General features: G+C 52.7%; 1 protein-coding gene across 6 annotated transcripts in view; it reads right to left on the bottom strand.

Moving 5' to 3' along the window:
- Positions 1-6,726: 6,726 nt before the first annotated feature.
- Positions 6,727-19,366, bottom strand: part of CTNNBIP1 (catenin beta interacting protein 1) — a 62,116-nt gene continuing 49,476 nt past the window's right edge. For all 6 annotated transcript variants that reach the window (XM_001168482.7, XM_063805097.1, XM_063805102.1 and 3 more), the window contains one exon: positions 6,727-9,225. In XM_001168482.7, coding sequence (XP_001168482.1) covers positions 9,167-9,225 — 59 coding nt within the window. In that variant the 3' untranslated portion in view covers positions 6,727-9,166. The remainder of the gene's footprint in view (positions 9,226-19,366) is intronic.

Genomic DNA, 19,366 nt, shown 5'->3' with positions numbered 1-19,366 from the left:
CAGCAAGAGCTGGCACCACATGACCTCAGGGGCTCCAGAGATCGCTGGTGCAACCTGAGTGGTCAGGAGAGGCAGGTTCTGCTGCAGAAACAAGCAGGCCCAAGATGCCCAAGGTATGAAACAACATGCTTCCTCTGTTGCTCGTGGCCAGGACTCAGGCTGATGGGGCAGCTGCTTCTGGAACATTATAAAATGGCTCTCACTTCTGCCCACATTTCATTGGCTAAAGCAAGTTAGGGCCACACTCAAACTAAAGTGGGTGGGGAAATACAATCCCATTAAGGGCCTGGAAGGCAAAGAGCTGGGAATTTCTGGGGAACAACATTAATGACTCCCACAGCCCCCTGGAGGCTCAGACACACACGATGGAGTTACCCAGGGTGAGTGGCAGAGTGGGCTGTAGACCCGCCTGGGCTCCTGGACAAGCACTGTCTGCCGTGCCGCCCTCCCCTCCTGACACTGCCCAGCCTCCTCCACTACCTAATGACCACTAATAGCTTAATCTCCTAAGCCTCTCGGCCCCTTCTGCACACCAGCATCTGCTCATCCTCCCAGCATCTCAGAGGAGGGATGGGGTGAATCCCCTGGTTACCACCCAGGGAACTAGGACACCCCTTCTTGCCCTTCTTCTCCCTTACGACCAATGTCTGGGCCTCAAATAGACCACATAGCTTGGGGAGGGGGTGGGAAGAGCAAGCCCCGCCCGGCCCTGGCAGCTGCATCAGCAGCTTAAGCAGGAACCACAGCAGGGCCTGGGCAGCTGCCAAGTTCGAGCCTAACCTCCCAGGCTCGTCCTGACAAATTGCCCTCCTAACATGTTCTGCTTCTGAAGCTGCTTCCCAGGGGTCCTCCCTGGGAAGGTGCCAGAAAAAGCAACTGGCTCTCAGACACGACCTTTTGGGAGAACCCTTAGACTGGGAACAGAACGGCAAGAGCTGGCACCATGTGACCTCAGGGGCTCCAGAGACCACCAGCGCAACCTGAGTGCTCAAAAGAGGCAGGTTCTGCTGCAGAAATGAGCAAGCCCAAGACAGAAATGAGCAAGCCTCCCGCCCTGAGTCCAGCTGCCGGAGAAGTATCAGGGACCAATGGTCCCCAGTGGACCCAGAGGCCTCTGGCCACCCTGCCCTGACTGCCCCATGAGCCACATCACAAGCCAAGGAGAAGTGTGCCCCTCACCACCCTGGGCAGGTGCAGGAACTCTGAGGGACCCTCCCAACGACCTCAGCCCCCTACAGGTGAGCCTGGGGCCACCAGCTCCAGCTCCCTGGCACGGATGTTCTCTTCCTGCAGGGCCCTGCACCGTTGCTGCCTATTTGCACATCAGTCCTGTCCAGCAGCCTCAGCCCCACATCTCACTTCCCAGCCCAGCGCCCAGTAGGTCCTCAGCCAGCATTTCCTGATGGGCTCAATGCCCGGCAGGGGCCCAGCTGGCACAGGCTGGGCTGATTAACTCTCGCAGTGCCTGGAGGAGTCCTGGGAGGCAGCCAGATGGCTCAGGGCTCACCTCCAAAACCAGCCGGAGGCGCTGGGAGGAGCTGCGAGAGCTAGGAAGGAAGGTTCCAGATAGAACCCTGAGGGGCAGAGTCCGGGCTGCGCCTCCCAGGGTATGGCCTCTCTACAGTCTCAGCCCTCCTGATGGGGTGGAGGGCTGAATCGGTCGGAGAAGTCTATAGACCGTGTGGCAGGGTTCTACCCTGGGATGCAGGACCAGCCCCGGACTGAGTCCCAAGGGACAAGCTGGCAGGGGCAGTCCGAGCTGGGCCTGGGAGGGTGGGCAGGGCCGCCACAGGCCTCTGGGCTGGGGGCTGGGGCTGAGCCTTGCTGAGGGAGCACAGGTACAGTCACACCATAGGCCTGGCTGGAGGGGCCACCTCAGGCCAGTGAGGCCATCAGATGCTACCTGGGGAGGCTACCTGGGCACTGCAGGGGGGGGTGGATGGGCCCCCCAACTCCGCCCCACTACTGACTCCGCCAGGTCCCTTCCCCAACTGGAAGCTCAGCCCCTCCACCAAGCCAGCCCCTTTCACACAAGGATACACAAGGATGTGCACCTACGGTAAACAAAGGGCTATTTTTATAGCCTCATTGTTTCCTCTGGCAGCTTCCTAACTCCCCAGCCAAGGTACACCTCAGTCCTCCCTCCGGGCACACTGCAGACCTCCAGCTCTGCAGGCTTTGCAGGCTCCGCCCTGCCAGGTGCTGGCAGCTCGGGACTCCACCATCCCTCAGGGGCTGCGCAGAGGAGGCCAGGGCCTAGGGTGCAGCCAGGGCCCAAGGTGAGGAGCTGTGGCCTCTTCCTGTTCTGCAGATGGAGGCCTGAGGCTGGGAAGCGGCACTGAGGGGTCACGGGGCATCACCCACTGCCATGGGGGCATCTCTCAGCCGGGCCCACCTAGACCTATGTCCTGAGTCAGCAGCCTGGCCTCTTGCCCAAAGAGGTCAAGTGTTGGGGGTGGCCATGCTCTGTCCTAGGGCTAGAGTAGCCTGGGCATGGAGGCAAAAGAAAGAAAGCAGACCAGACCGTCAGTTTTAGTGTTTTGAAATTCTCTCCAGACAATACACCCCCTTATTGCCTGAACCCCAGGCAGGCTGCTCCCCTGTCCGTGTCCCCCCACCCTTGGCTCACCACTGCCGGTGCCCACCCACTGAATCCAGACAACAGCCAATGAGGCAGTTGCCATGACTGTTCCCACGTTCCAGATTAGGAAACAGGCTCGGAAACATCGAGTGATTTGCCCACGACACAGTCATTGGCAGAGTCTGGATTCGATCCCAGGTCTGCAGTTCCGGAGCTCGGAGTCCAGGCCCTGCCTCCTTGGGCAGGATGTGGGCCTCCCCCCACAGCAGCCACCCTCCCAGCCTCCCCATCTTTGGGGTGAGGGGTGCAGAGTCTTGGGGCCCTGGGGGGCTGGGAAGGCAGGAGGAGGGGCTGGCCGGGAGGGAGGGGTGCTGGGGCCCAAGATGGCTCTGTCTTCCTCCTCCTCTTCCTCCTCCTCCTATTTGCTCTGAAGCAGAGCCGGCTGCAGTGAGAAGGAGCCGCTGGCTGTGATGGGTTTTTTTTTTAACCACTTGATCATGATCAAGGATTTAATTTTATCCCCTTTCCTGACTGGCTGTGATTCTATTTGGAGTTTAAGCACGAGGCGAGCAGGAGGGTCCCTGGAAAACAAGACTCCCACCCCCAGGCTCTGCCGAGGTCCCTCCCTGCCTGTCCAGCCATGACAGAGTCCACCCTGAGGGGACACCCTTCTCAGCTGGCAGGTTTTGGGGAAGGCGGAGGGGCTCTGCTCCAGTGAGCCCCCGTCCCCGAGGCAAAGCGGCTCAGCAGAGGGAGAGGCTCAGGGCAGGGGCTGGGGAGCTGGAGGCAGCTCTGGCCTTGGCTTCTACAAAGGGATCATCTGGGCTCCTTCATCCTCATCAAAGAAGCGTTTTCTAAGCACCTCGTGGGACCTGGGGCTGTGCTCCTCCCCACACCAAAGGCTGCTGACAAGTCCTCGCTCTGTGTGACTTTTGAGTAGAGAGGATGGGGTGGAGGGAACCCACTGTGGTGACTTAACAATGACCTTATGTCCTGACCGCCCACTGGTCGCAGGTCACTCTGCTAAGCGTGTCATATACATTATCTCATTAGTTGTCACCAACAACCTCTGGCCCTGATGCTCTTATTTTTTCCATTTTTTTCAATAAGGTTCATCATTCACCCCAAGTCACACAGCTGCCAAGTGACAGATTCAGTCCTGCCTCCAGTCGGCCTCCACAGTTCCCACTCTAAACCATGATGTCTCCCCAGCCCCCAGCTATGTGGACATAAAGATTTAGGCTGTGGGGTCAAACAGTCCTCGAAGATTTAAAGTGGAAGAGGAACTCTGGCAGAATCAGCTTAGCTTGGAGGTGAAGTGCTAGGTCCGCATGGGAGGCTTCAGACAGACCCAGGGAGCTTCGGGGCAGCCTAGGAACATACCTCGCACGTGACTGAGCATGCGCCTTCACACAGGTACCATCCAGTCAACATTAGCTGTGTTGTTAAGACTGGGACACATGGCCGGGCCTGGTGGCTCACGCCTGGCCAACATGGTGAAACCCCATCTCTACTAAAAATACAAAAATTAGCTGGGTGTGGTGGTGGGTGCCTGTAATCCCAGCTACTCAGGAGGCTGAGGCAGGAGAACTGCTTGAACCGAGGAGGTGGAGGTTGCAATGAGCTGAGATCATGCCATTGCACTCCAGCCTGGGTGACAAGAGCAAGACTCTGTCTCAAAAAAAAAAAAAAAAAAAGACCGAGCCATAGGAGACACCTGTCAAAGATGTTTGTGAAGATCCACCTCCTTCCACTGGAAGCAGCATGGTCAAGACCAAGGGTCAGGCAGTGGAAACTCTCAGAGGCTCTGGGTCTGAAGTCACCTCCTCTGGGGTTGCGCAGGGCGGGGCAGGGCTCCCACGGGTGTGCAAACAGGGACGACCACCTGTTGCACACACCCCTAACCTAGGGGCTCTGGAAGAGGAGCAGGGGCAGGGTGGGTAGGGCGTGGCTCGTCCCTGCATCAAGAGCGCTCATGACTTCCGTGCTGGCAGGACTGGAAGGCCCTTCTGGGAACCATCTGTGATGGGGAAGTTCCAATGTCAAGGAGAAAAGTGAAAGCAAGACACTAGTTGATATTCAAAAGGCATTTCACTGCCCTTGTCCCTTGAGAAGGACTTTCTTCAAATTAGAAAGTCCTAATAGGACTTGCCCTGCAAGTCCCCCCAAATCTCCTGAACATCAGTTGTTTCCCAGAAGATTAAGTGCTTTCAGTGGACAGTGCAGAGCAGGGAAACGTTTTCTCAGCACAGCCTCAGGTTAGTCGGTTAGTCTAGGTGCATTTTATCCTTTGGGAAATGAAAAGGGTTGGGTGGCCATGGGCAACCCAGAAGAGGGAGGGAGAGAGATAAAGACAGAGAGAGAGAGAGAGAGAAATGAACCTGCCCTGCCCAAGCAAAGGCGGCACCTGGGTGGTGTCAGGGGTCCCCTGGGGCCAGAGTTCCCCCTACCACCAATGGAAGGGATCATATTCCCTGCTAAAAAGACCCTCTTCAAAGGCTGGGGCCAGCCTGGATTCTCAGTGCTGGTATTCACCTGCAGGGACAGGGAGAAGAAGCGCTTCATTCATTCTCAACCGCCCGCCCCCCAAGGCTGGGAAACACCAAGAGCCACAGCCCTCAGCCTCCCAACCCCAGGCTCGGCCTGGCCCCCTGCTGTCTCCGGCAGCTCTGCCTCCTTCCCCGCAGGCTCAGCCTGGCCCCCTGCTGTCTCTGGCTGCAGCAGTCCCAGCGCTGCCTGTTGGGGTCATTACCCCATCCCGTACCTGGGAAGGTGACCCAGGAGGTTGCCTGCTGTGTGGGCTGACGGACCCCGAAAGACCCAAGGCTGTCCCCAGTGTTTTTCCTTTGCCTGCTGAAGTGTCCCCAACTCATTTACGTGGCCTACTTCCCATGACAGTTTAGGCAGCTTAGACAGGTTAGACAGCGCCAGGAGGATGACCCCGCTTGGCTCCGGTTTCCAAGCTCTCTGCTGGGGGCTGGGCAGGTGGGACCAGGGCCAGCCGGTCAGTCCCTTGAACTACTCAGTGGCTCAGCTTAGAAGAGCTGATTAACTACAAGGCTGACAGTGTCACTCAGAGCGCTGGGCAAGGGGTGGAATCTGCATATAATCTACCTACTACGGACCCTTGGATGTGTGTCTCTATGTAACTTCTGGTTAACACAGCAATCTTTGTCTTTCTCTCAATGACTGCAAACTCCTTTCTGGACAAGAAGTTACAGAAAGAGGCAGATCAACTTAATGTAAGGATAAGCATAGGTTACATGAACATGGTCTGGACTAACTTGTGAGGTAGTGAGCTCCCCAACTCGAGAGAGTATTCAAGCAAAGCCTGGACAAGGTCTTTTTAGAAATGTTTCAGAGGGGCTTGTGCATCTAGCTACTGCGTGGGCTGCACAAGACCCAGTATCTCCCCCAACACAAAGATTTAATGATGTTGGTTGTGCCATTGTACTCATATTCTGTAAACTCCATAGCCTCTAGGACCCAGTGAAATTCTTTGAAAAGGAAATAGAAGCAGTGAGACTATGTAAACAGAAAAAAAAAAAAAAAAAAAAAGACCCAAAAATGGGATTATGAAGGGTGGAAATGAAAATTTCTAGAAAATGCTTCCAAAGCAAAAATTATTGAAGCAGAAATGATTTCAGCTTCCAAACTTGTACATACAGCTAAAAACCAATATATCTTCCACTTCTGGGATGGTGGAAGGGACAGATATTCTGTTTGGGTGTCTGTAACAAGCATTTTAAAACCGGTGCCATCACATCAGGATGTTGGGGTGCCTAGGATGGCGGGGTCCCCACATCCTTACGGAGTGCTTAGTGTCTTTTCATAGGTGTGGAAGACGAGGTTGCCTCTGAAGTTTACTGATCTCAGTTGAATCTGGAATGATGTTTAGAATCTCCAGGTCAAAAAGAAGGTTCAACCTTCCTAACGACCCTTGAGCTGGGCTGGGTAGATCTAGAAATTCTTCCAAACCCTGAGCTCAACTCAGGTCACAGACACTTATCAAACTTGGTGTTGTCCTTCCTGGCTGCGCCTCCCTGGGAAGGAGGGGCCCCCGCAGCAGCAGAGCCCACGTGATGTGGGGAAATCAGTCAGAGCGCCTGATTCCGAGGGAGAAACCAGCTCAGCTCACACGCCAACCTATGAAAATTCTTTATTGTTAATTTCTTTCTCCAACAGATATATTTTTAGTTGAAATATGGAGCCACAGCAACACTTTGACTTTTCCTCTTCAGAAGATGAGACAGGCCGGGGTCGTCATTGTTACAAAAGCAAGGCCTGTGATCGTGACAAGGACAGGCTGGGGCAGAGACCACACGCTCAACCAGGTATCCACCAGGTGTGGGCCCTTTATAGGAGCTACAAAGAGGGGGCAGCCAGCAATGTGGCCTCGACACCTGACTCCAGGCACTCCGACCTGGAGGAGGGAGATGAAAGAACTCACCTTTCCCCAGGGGCTCAGCCAGAACTCCAGGCCCCTGAGCGGGGAGAGTGCGTGTGTGTGCACGTGTATGAGTGTGCACACGGGTGTGCTCACTCACACAGCACATGCACACATGCGCTGCCCCTCCTGAGATGCTCTCAGGTCCCTGACAGGGTAGGGTTGTAGCTGTGTTCCCCACAGCTGACTGTCAGCTAACCAGGGCTAGGGGTGAGTGCATGGTGGAGGACACAGGGTCTTAGCCTGATGCTCGAATCCTCCTTCTGGAACAGGCTGATGGTGCCAGAGCACAGCACGAACCACCTACCCACCATGGGGCTCTCCAGGGCTCGGTCATTTGGCTCCTGTGCACTTCATGACACTCAGGAGCCCCTACGGCCCGAGCCCCAAGCCCCGAGAAAGGGGAAAGATTTGGTTCTGAGAGGGTCCCCCTGGCCCTGGGCACCTAGGGGCCTCAGCATCTACCAGCATAGGGGAGGGTGGCGGCCCCCTTCCTGAGGACTGCATCTTTCTCCAACCCCTCTCCCCAGATCCCACACCTGCCAGTGATCCAGGGAGATAGGAGGACCACCTCCCTCCCAGGGAAGGGGGTGGCAGGTGGAAGGACTTAGGTTTGGTGCAGGAACACTAGACCTGCCCCTCACCCCCTGCCTCCAGGACTGCCATTCTGAACTGCAATTCTGGGCCTGAGTTTGGCTTAAGGGCCAGTCTGAAGGGACTTGCTTGGTGAAGGCCCAGCCAGCTGTCCCAGTGGCATTTCATAAACAAACGATACTGTCCCTTCCAGGCTGACCTGGAGAGACCCTTCCAAAGGCAGTGGAGTGGAGGGCATGGGCCTCCGATGAGAGAACTCCAGAGCTGGCCGGGACCTACTGTGCTGGCAGCAGACAGGTAGGAGCCTGGCTAGGGTAGGTCAGGGGTTGGTGTTTAGCTGGAGGTCTCCTGGGCCTTGTGAGCCAAGCTGGGGCTTTTATGTGGGTTCTGGGCTCCTAGAGACCTCCGCCAGATGACCTCCAGAGTCTTTGGGGTCTCACACTGGGAGAAGCTCCTCCCCTTTCCAAGATGACCCCCAAAATGAGGCCTCAGGAAGTGGTACACAGAGGGATGGCCAAGAGGACAGAGCTGGGTAGTACGCCTCTGCTGGGCGCGGCCTGGCCGGTGGGGCCTGGACGGTGCCTCAGCAATCCCTTTCTCACCAAGGGACGCTGGCTGGTTGCCAGCTCATGCAGGCAGTGCATATAAATCCCGCCTAACGGTTACCTCTAGGCCCTGGGCTGCTCGTTCAAGACGACACAAAGCTCCTCAGGGGCCCAACTTTCCAGCTGTGGACCCTGCTCAGGGTTCTCGGGGTCCCCTTGCTGGTGGAGGCAGGTGCACTCATTAAAGCAAATGTACTCTCCAGGTGGACCCTCAGGCCCAGAGCCGGCAGCAGAGGGGGGTGAATCCATGGCAACAGGAGTCACAGGTGAACCAATGGGAAACCAAACACACGCATCGAAAGCCAATCAAACACAAACCCCAAATGTGAAGGCAGCAGCAAGTTCTTTGTGTAATAAATATTGCAAAGCGCACTTGGTTTCTTTCTTTTCAAGTCAAATATAACGACTAATGTCCCAGACCCTGTTTTCTGCATTCAAAATAGGGAAGCTGTTGATATCAGCAGAACACCTGCAGCCAATCAAAGAAAAAAACCGTTTCCCATTAACCAGCCAATCACAGTCCCTTTCCAGTTTAAGCAGCCAATCAGACCTCTTCACATTTCTAAAAAAATGACCTAACTAAAGCACCAGAGCTCGGAGAGCTTCCAGGGAAGCCAGATACCGAGGCGCAAATTTTTTAAAAAATAAGAGTCAGAAATAAAAATAAAAGGTTTCTGTTGGTCAAGATTTAAAAAATAAAAAAGTTTCTTCCTGCAGCCAATCACAAGTCCATCCCTTTAAGCCAATTATAAACGCACCACTGGTGTCTCCCTTGATGCCAGCCCCACTGAGTAGCTGTGAGGTGGGGTGGGGCAGGGCAGGGTTGGGCAGGGGAAGGGGGAGGTGGGGCAAGGGGGTCTGCTGCCACTCAGCCGGCCCAGGAGCCACACAGATCTCTTGGCCCTCAACAGCATCCAGGGTGTTCCAAGGGCTTTGCAGCTACTGCCTCCGGTCTTCCGTCTCCGACCTGGAAAACGCCATCACCACGTCCTCTGCACCTGCAGATAAGGCGACAAGGATCGCTGATGGGGCTTGCAGCATTGGCTTGCGAACAGGACAAGCAAGGAGGCTGCGGCCAAGCTGGAGCCCCCGCCCACCAGGATCGCGGCACTCTCTGAGGACAAAGTACTTCCAAGGAAGTCTTCCTCCCCTCTGGTCTTCCCTGCCTCCTGGCTGGGGACAAGGCTTGCAACCCTGCTGTAGGGCTGCAAGGCAGGGCTGCCAGGGTGAGGCTCAGAGGCTTGCTCAAGGCTACACAGCTGACAGGTGAGCCATGACGAGGCCCCAGGTGACCTGGAGCAGGGCTCAGACCCTGCTCACACCCCTTGCTCCAGAGTTACCAAAGCCAGAGGCGGGGTGGCCCTTGGGAACCTCCCTCTTTCTTCTCAAGACTCTCTTCTCAAGACCCTTCCGAGGGTCTGGCTCACTGTGGTTTTAAATAGCCATTCCTCTTTGCAGCAGCTTCTCCTTCACCCAAACCCAACACCTCTTCCAAGAAGTATGGCAGGGCCCACGTCCAGCCTGCTGTCCGCCTGGCTCTGACTGAGACAGATATGCCCACAATCCTTCTTTTTCTTTTTCTTTTTCCTTTTTCTTTCTTTTTTTTTGTGTGTGATACAGAGTCTTGCTCTATCACTCAGGCTGGAGTACAGTGGCACAATCTCGGCTCACTGCATCCGCTGCCTCCCGGGTGCAAGCAATCCTCCTGCCTCAGCCTCCTGAGTAGCTGGGATTACAGGTGTGCGTCACCACGCCCGGCTAATTTTTTTGTATTTTTAGTAGAGATGGGGTTTCACCATGTTGGTCAGGCTGGTCTCAAACTCCTGACCTCGTGATCCACCCACCTCGGCCTCCCAAAGTGCTGGGATTATAGGCATGAGCCACCGTGCCCAGCCAATCCTTCTTTTTCTTAATCCTGAATTTGAGATTCTGGCCCAGGCACTTGTGAAATCACGTCCTTTGTCTTGTTTTCCAGAGGACAGGCTCTGATGAGTGGCCAGGATAGGCAGTGGCAGGAGGGCAAAGCTCGAAATGCTGACCTGCCGCCCACACCCACAACTGCCTGGGGAGTTAGGGGCTGACGTGGCCAGGGAGGGGCTGTGGGCCAGGAGGTGACCTGTAGGGCCCCACCTTGACTCCCTGACCCTGTCCTGCTGCTCTCACCCCCTTTGTAAAAGGCTAGATCTTCACTTTGCCCCGAAAAGTACCAGTCTGGCTGCCCATGGTCTTTCTGACATCTTGTCTGTGCTACTGCAGGTATTCTCTCTGGGAGGGGGTGGATCGGAATAGGAGAGACAGGAAAGGCCACCCGAGAGTGGGCCAGTGTGGGGAGTGTGAAATGAGGCTCCTGGCATGTGAAATGGAGTCAGCAGAGTGAGCCGGCCTCCACTCAGTGAGCCGGGTCTCCCCCACAGCCGGCATGTGCTGACCTCCTTCCAACTGCTCTACCAAGAGAGGGAGGACGCACCCAGCTGTCGGGAGGGCCAGAGATGGAGGGCCCAACTACAAGGATGCAATGCACAAGACACACCTTCCACTTGGCACTAGAGAACCAAGGTGCTGCTAAGGGAATGAGCCTTGTCACCTCCCACTGCCAGCTCGCCTTCATGGGGTTCTGGCTTTACCAGCACAACCTCCATTGCTCAGAAGGGAAATAAGCATCTAGAAAGGGACACGAGTTGTCCGGCTTCCTGGGATGGGGCACCCTCGCTTGGGAAGCCCTTTGAATCCTTCCCGTCTTCTCAGGAACATTCTGTTTTCGCCTGAGCCCTAGGACCACGCAATATCACTGCAGGCAGAGTTTTCCTAGCAACCAAAGAATCCAAGATTACATCATCCCCTGCACGGCAGCTGAGTTGGTTACCTAACAGATGCCGACTTTTCCTGAGTGCTGCTTGCCCAGCTTGCTAATCAGAAGGGGGCTGGCAAGAGTCTGTGAAAGGGGAGTTGTCAGCAGAAGATGCCTTAGTGGCAGTGATGGTGGCAGCCCGCTCACTCCTCTCCCTGCCTGCCCTGTGGCCTTTCGCTCAGGGACCTTGGGCCTCTGTAGTGAGCTGCAGGCACAAAAATAGCCCTGGATGCCCCAGGAGGGAATGGTGCATCTACAGAGGGAATGGGCCATTGGCTTCTCAGAGGAGCCCAGACCTGGGGACCAGGACTCCCGACTCCACAGCCTGCCCAGTGTGTGTGCCTGTCCTGCGCTCTGAGGGTGGGAAGGAAGTAATCTTCTCCAGGTCACACAGGGACTCTGATGGCTATTTAACAAGACACTTGAAGCAAAGGATTTGCAAGAGTCCTACCCTTCCCACACTGCCAGCTGCCACCCCCTTCCCTGGTGGCATTTATAGAACCTCCCACTGTGCTGCTGGAGCCCTGCAGAGAGGAAAAGGCCTGAGGAGCTGCGGCCTGTCTGTGCTCTCTTCTGTTCCTTAAGGATATTATCCAGGCTTTACCACAAGGATCTGCTTTCCTTTGGGATGAAAGAGAAGGCAGGCTCTCAGTTCTTCCAGAGCATTCTCTGACCTACCCTTGTCACTGGTTGGCCAGGTATTTGTCATTCAATGAGGTCTCACCATGAACCTGATAGGCCTCTGGCCGAGGACACTGGTTCCCCTTTTCCTCTTCTCTATGAAATTTGGGCCAGTTACCGAATAGGGAGGGTGAGCTGTTAGATTATGATCATGACTCGATCCCTCAGAGCTGCAGTTTTAGAGCCAGGAGGGACCTCAGAGGTTGAGTCCTACAGTCTTTCCTTTGAAGACCAGCATATGGCAGCTCCCTCAGGTAGTCTCGCTGTCCTGGATGCACAGCAAAGAGGGCAGCAGGCCAGCCCACTGCCTCCAGGCTGCCAGCTGGGTTTCCTACCCTGTTTTACAGATGAAGCTCTGTCTCCCCCCTTGGTACCTCTGTTGACACTGTCTGAACTTGAGCTCAGAGCTTCTATTTGTCCCTTCCCACCAGATGCAAGTGAGCATAGGAGGGGAGAGGTTGATCTGTGTCTCCTGTTCCACACTCAAAAACATTAAAAGATAAGGATAGCCAAAACCCGATGACAGTATCATGAGAAAAGAGAACTACAGATGAGTACCTCACATGAATATAGATGCAAACACGCCCAACAAAATGCTAGCAAACTGAACACAACAACATATAAAAAGGATTCTATACCCTGACCAGGTGAGATTTATCCCAGGAATGCAAGGTTGGTTTAACATCTGAAAATCAATGACTGTAAAACACCATATCAATAGGATAAAGGACAAAAACCATACAGGAAAAGCAGCTGATGAAATCCAACATAATAAAACCACTCAACAAGGCCAGGTGCGGTGGCTCACGCCTGTAATCCCAGCACTTTGGGAGGCAGAGGCGGGCGGATCACTTGAGGTCGGGAGTTCGAGACCAGTCTGACCAACATGGTGAAACCCCATCTCTACTAAAAATACAAAATTAGCTGGGCATGGTGGCACATGCCTGTGTTACTTGTGAAGGCTGAGCCAGGAGAATCACTTGAACCTGGGAGGTGGAGGTTGCAGTGAGCTGAGATCGCGCCATTGTACTCCAGCCTGGGCAACAAGAGTGAAACTCCGTCTCAAAAAAAAAACCCACTCAACAAACTAGAAGAGAACAACCTCTATCTGATAAACAGCATCTATGAAAATCCCACAGCTCTTATCATATTTGTTGTGAAAACTCTCCCTACCAAGGCTATGAACAAGAAAAGGATGTCCGCTTTCACCATTCTTATTCAATATTGGCTTGAGGTCCATTCCAGGTTAGGTAAGTTAAGAAAAAGAAATAAAAGCCATCCAGATTGGAAAGGAAGAAGTAAAACTATCCCTATTTGTAGATGACATGATCTTATATGTAGAAAATCATAAGGAATCCACTAAAAAAAATTTTTTTTTTTGAGATAGGGTCTCACTCTGTCACCCAGGCCAGAGTGCAGTGGCATAATCTTCACTCACTGCAACCTCCGCCTCCCAGGCTCAAGCAATCCTACCACTTCAACCTCCCGAGTAGCTGGGACTATAGGTGTGTGCCACCACATCTGGCTAATTTTTGTATTTTTTGTAGAGATGGGGTTTTGCCATGTTGTCCAGGCTGGTCTCGAGCTCCTGAGCTCAAGTGATCTGCCCACTTTGGCCTCCCAAAGTGCTGGGATTACAGGCTTGAGCTACTGCACCTGGCCCACTAAAAAACTATTAGGACTAATAAACAAGTTAAAGGTACAGGATACAAGGTCAATATACAAAAATCAATTGTATTTTTATATACTAGCAATGAACAATCAAAGTAAAATTAAGAAAATGATTCCACTTATAATTGCATTAATCATAATAAAACACTTAGGAACAAATTTAACAAAGTGCAAATTTTTATGCTTTGAATAGTACACAACATTACTGAATAAAATTCAATACATGATCTCTATCAAAATCCCTTTCTTGGGGAGTTTGTAAAAATTGCCTTTTTTTTTTTTTTTTGTAGAAATTGACAAGGTGATCCTAACATTCATATGGGAAGGGAAGGGACCCAGAATATCCAACACCACCTTGAAAAAGAAGTTGGACTCACACTTCCCAATTTCAAAATTTACTACAAAGGCAAGGTCAACGAGACTGGGTGGTACTGGCATAAGGACAGACATATAGATCAGTGGAACAAAAATGAGAGTTCAGAAATAAACCCTCCAACTTATGGCCAGTTGATTTTTGACAAGGGTGCCAAGACAATTCAGTGGGGAAGAAATGAACAAATGTGTGGTGGGACAACTGGATATTCACATGCACAGGATGAAATTGGACTCTTACCTTGCAACATCTAAAAAAATTAACCTGAAATGGATAAATGACCTAAATACAAGAGATAAAGTTATAAAAATCTTGGAAGAAAATATAGAAACAAATTTTTATGACCTTGGATTAGGAAATGCTTTTTTTTTTTTTTTTTCCTGGACAGGGTCTTGCTCTGTCACGCAGGCTAGAGTGCAGTGGTACAATCAGAACTCAGAGCAGCCTTGACCTTCTGGACTCAATTGATTCTCTCACCTCAGCCTCCTGAGGAGCTGGGACCACAGGCCCACACTGCTACACTCGGCTAATTAATTTTTTTTTGGCCAAGGTGGGCAGATCACTTGAAGTCAGGAGTTTGAGACCAGCCTGATCAACATGGTGAAACCCCATCTCTACTAAAAATATCAAAAAGTTAGCTGGGCGTGGTGGCACATGCCTGTAGTCCCAGCTACTCGGGAAGCTGAGGCACGAGAATTGTTTGAACCCAGGAGCTGGAGGTTGCAGTGAGCTGAGATCGCACCACTGCATTCTAGTCTGGGCAACAGAGTGAGACTCTGTCTCAAAAAAAAAATAAGAAATAAATAAATAAAAGAAAAATTGTTTTGACAGATGGGGTATCTTCCTCTGTTGCCCAGGCTGGTCTTGAACTCCTGGGCTCAAGCCATCCTCTTGCCTCTGCCATGTAAAGTACTGGGATTACAGGAATGAGCCTCCACGCCTGGCAGGAAATGGTTTCTTAGTTATGATATCTAAAGCACAAGCAACAGAAAAAAAATAAATAAATAAAGAGAACTTTATCAAGATTAAAAACTTTTCTGTTTCAAAAGACACCATCGAGAATGTGAAAAGACAACACACAGAATGAAAGAAAATGTTGACAAATCATATATCTGGTAAGGGACTATTACGCAAAATACATAAAAAATTCTTTTTTTTTTTTTTTTTGAGAGGGAGTCTCGCTCTGTTGCCCAGGCTGGAGTGCAGTGGCGTGATCTCAATCTCACCACAACCTCCGCCTCCCGCATTCAAGCGATTCTCCTGCCTCAGCCTCCAGAGTACCTGGGATTACAGGCGCCAGCCACCATGCCCGGCTCATTTTTGTATTTTTAGTAGAGACGGGGTTTCACCATGTTGGCCAGGCGGGTCTCAAACTCCTGACCTTGGGTGATCCACCCGCCTCAGCCTCCCAAAGTGTTGGGATTAAAGGCATGAGCTACCATGCCTAGTCCATAAAGAACTCTTAAAACTCAGTAATAGGCTGGGTGCAGTGGCTCACGCCTGTAATTCCAGCACTTTGAGAGGCCGAGATGGGGGATCACCTGAGGTCAGGAGTTCGAGACCAGCCTGGCCAACATGGTGAAACCCAGTCTCTACTAAAAATAAAAAATTAGCAGGGTGTGGTGGCGGGCACCTGTAGTCCCAGCTACTCGGGAGGTTGAGGCAGGAGAATCGCTTGAACCCGGGAGGCAGAGGTTGCAGTGAGCCAAGATCACGCCACTGCACTCCAGCCTGGGTGACAGAGTGAGATGCCATCTCAAAAACAAAACAAAACAAAACAAAAAAAACCCTCAATAATAAAAAAGTGGAGAAAACCCCAATTTAAAAAAATCGGTGGCTGGGCGTGGTGGCTCACGCCTGTAATCCCAGCACTTTGGGGGGCCAAGATGGGCAGATCACAAGGTCAGGAGATCAAGACCATCCTGGCTAACACGGTGAAACCCTGTCTTTACTAAAAATACAAAAAATTAGCCGGGTGTGGTGGCGGGCGCCTGTAGTCCCGGGAGGGACTGTTGTACTCGGGAGGCTGAGGCAGGAGAATGGCGTGAACCCGGGAGGCAGAGCTTGTAGTGAGCTGAGATGGCACTGCTGCACTCCAGCCTGGGTGACAGAATGAGACCCTGTCTCAAAAAAAAAAAAAAAGGCCAGGCACAGTGGCTCACGCCTGTAATCTCTGCACTTTGTCTGCACTTTGGGAGGGCGAGGCAGGCAGATCACCTGAGGTCAGGAGTTTGAGACCAGCCTATCCAACGTGGTGAAACCCCATATCTACTAAAAATACAAACATTAGCCAGATGTGGTGGTGCGCTCCTGTAGTCCCAGCTACTGGGGAGGCTGAGGCAAGAGAATCTCTTGAACCCAGGAGGTGGAGGCTGCAGTGAGCTGAGATCACGCCATTGCACTCCAGCATGGGCGACAGACCAAGATTCCGTCTCAAAAACAATAACAACAACAATAACAAAAATCCAAAACTATGATAAACCATTTCACATCTACTAGAATCAAAAAGACAGATGAGAACAAGTGTTGGCCAGGTTGTGGAGCAATTGAAACCCTCATCCATTCATTGCTGGTGGGAGTGTCAGGTGGTGCAGCTGCCAAGCCTGCTCCACAGTCTTTCCCATCTCAGCTGATGGCACCTCCATCCTCCTGTTGCTCAGGTCAGAAGTCCTGGGGTCTTCCCAACCCCTCTGTCATACATAAACTCCACACACAATGCATCAGCAAATCCCATTGACTCTACTTCGCTACTTATAAGGTAGATGCTAAGTACATCACCACTCCTGCCACCACCACCCTGGTCTGGGGTGGGTGGACTCCTGAATCCCCGCTTGCCTTGACCTCCTCTCGCTGGCCCCTGATGGTCCATTCTCCACATAACCACCAGGGGGAGGTTGTTAGAAACCTAAGTCAGCTCCTACCATGCCTTTGCTCAAAACCCTCCAGAAGCTTCTACTGCAAGACTGCTCATCATACTCAAGGCCAACGCCCACCTCCTCACTGTGGCCTGCAGGACCCACACACGCTGGTCTCTGACTGCCACTTCGCCTCCCTTTACAACACACCTCTCACCACTCACTGCGCCAGCTACATGGGCCCCTGGCCGTCCTTCAAGCACAAGTCCTTACACCCCAGGGCCTTTGCACCTGCCGCTTCTGTTGCCTTGATGTTCTTCTCCAAGTTTATCCCATGGTTCTTGCACTTCATAGAGGCCCTCCCTGAACACAACTTCTAAAATGGCCCTTGTGTCTCAATACTTCAGGTGAATGAGGTCTTCAGCACCCTCGGTGCTACCCACAGAGCTCTATATTGAGCTGACCTTCCTTTCTCCACTGGAACGTACATCTCATGTCATCAGGGACTTTGTTTTGTTCACTGACATAGTCACAGTATCTGGGCAAGTACCTGGGACACAGGATGAATCTTTACTTTACAGATGAGGAACCTGAAACTCAGACAGACAAAGCAACTCAGTGAATCAGAGGCAGAGAGAAGACCCAGATCCAGACTCCAAAGCCCATGCCTTCACCCTAGAAGGAGAAAGGAAACCACAGACCTCTCCAGTCACCCATAGCACTAAGGCTCAACTGGCCTCCTAGCATCTTAGTTCCATCTTAGTTCCATCAGAATGGAACTAAGAACCAGGGCTTAAAAACACCACCAAAGCAGCCCAGGGACACCTTGGAGATAATTCAACATGGAACCCAGAGTGCCAACCTGGGAACAGCCCTGGCCCTGGCCCCCTGCCCCCAACTGGTCCCCACTCCTATATCCCCTGAGCCCTGCTCCCTATCTCTGCCTACTGCCCTACCAGACACCTCACTAGTCCCCTGGCTCACCTGCCCTGGAAACCAGGGCCAGGACACTGGCAAAGGTGCAGCTTTCTAAACCAGGACAGGGTATCCAGCAGGCCCTCCCATCCTATGCCCAATGCCAGCTTTGCCCCTTTAGTGGAGTCCAGTCAATTGACTGGGGAGAAAAAATGACAAATATGCAGGAGCTTAGAAAAGGGAAGCTGGCCCCTAGCCGGGGGCGGGAGAGAGACAATGGGAGCTCAGGATGAACTCCCACCAGCATGCTGGAACCAGCTCTGCTCCCGCCAACACTCACCCTAGGCCTGGCCTGGCTTACTCAGGCTTTTGGAGAAAGCCTCCTGGGGGCCTCTGACAACTCCCAAAGTCTGCTGAGAATCCCTCTTGCTATTTGAGACTCTTAAGCTGAAGTCTTTCAAAGGTCCTTTCCTGAATATACTGGGCAGCTCGATGCATTTCCTGAACTGCCAGGGCAGGCTGCTATTGGCCCTGCAGGATTATAGCTGGGTCAGCAATAGTGGATGAAAGAGAGGAGCATGGAGATTCTAAAGCCCCAAGGCCAATCCACGGAGCAAGGGCATTTCACAGACCTGGCTGGGGAAATCCTGGCGGAGCCTAGTGCTGCACTAGCTCCTAATTTGCAGACTTGGAAACAGGCCAGTCCCAGGCCACATGGGTGAAATGTAGCAGACAAAGGCCTGTGACCCTGATCTGTAGACCCTGTTCCCACCTCCAGGGTGCCTCCCTGGACTATCCAACATGGTGGGGTCTGCTTTCACAGCGAAGAGGAGGGCTTGGTCCTGGCTTCATTTCACCAAAGCATCTGGGTGTGGGAGGGACAAGCTGACCTCCTACCCCAGGGAACTTCTCCAGATCCAGGATCCTGCAAAGTCCAACTCAGCACAGGTGCTCAGAGGTGGCCAGGGAGAAAGAAAACAGACCTGAGCACAAGTCCTTCCTCCAAAATTGATGAGGGTACAAAAAAGCCTGGCTAAACTCCCAAAGGCCGCAGGCCCTGCAGGCTCCACAGACCAGGCAGGGCACAGCCCCGTACAATGTCACTGGAGAAAAAGGGGAACTTCAGTCACAGATGGACACTCCCGCATCACCCAATTCAGAACCAGGATTCTAGGCCGGGTGTGGTGGCTCATACCTGTAATCCCAGCAATTTAAGACGCTGAGGCGGGTGGATCACCTGAGGTCAGGAGTTCAAGACCAGCCTGGCCAACATGGTGAAACCCCGTCTCTACTAAAAAAAAAAAAAAAAAACTTAGCTGGGCGTAGTGGCATATGCCTGTAGTCCCAGCTACTTGGGAAGCTGAGGCAGGAGAGTCACTTGAACCTGGGAGGCGGAGGTTGCAGTGAGCCGAGATCACACCACTGCATTCTGCATTCTGGCATGGGCAACAGAGCAAGACTTCATCTCTCAAAAAAAAAAAAAAAGAAAAAAGAACCAGGATTCTTCCAGGCCCAGTTCCCCACAACCATGTGCCCTGGGGACAGGGAGCTTCTGCCACATCATCCTGCAAGACCACTGAAATCCTCACCACCCCTCTTCCTTGCTGGCCAGAACTTCCCAGGACGGTGTCAGACATTCTGGGGTCAGGTACCTGGAGGCCTCCTGAACTCCTCAGGAGCCTTACTCCTCCTAAAGAGGGTAAAAAAGTGGGGCGTGAAAATTCAGAAATGTGACCTGAAATCTTCAGGGCCTGCAAATTCTCATGGCTGATGCGGGGAGCTCCCTTTGTGAGTCA

This window comes from Pan troglodytes, chromosome 1 (genome assembly GCF_028858775.2).
Source record: "Pan troglodytes isolate AG18354 chromosome 1, NHGRI_mPanTro3-v2.0_pri, whole genome shotgun sequence".
NCBI lineage: Eukaryota > Metazoa > Chordata > Mammalia > Primates > Hominidae > Pan > Pan troglodytes.
This window is presented reverse-complemented; position numbering and strand designations above follow the sequence as displayed.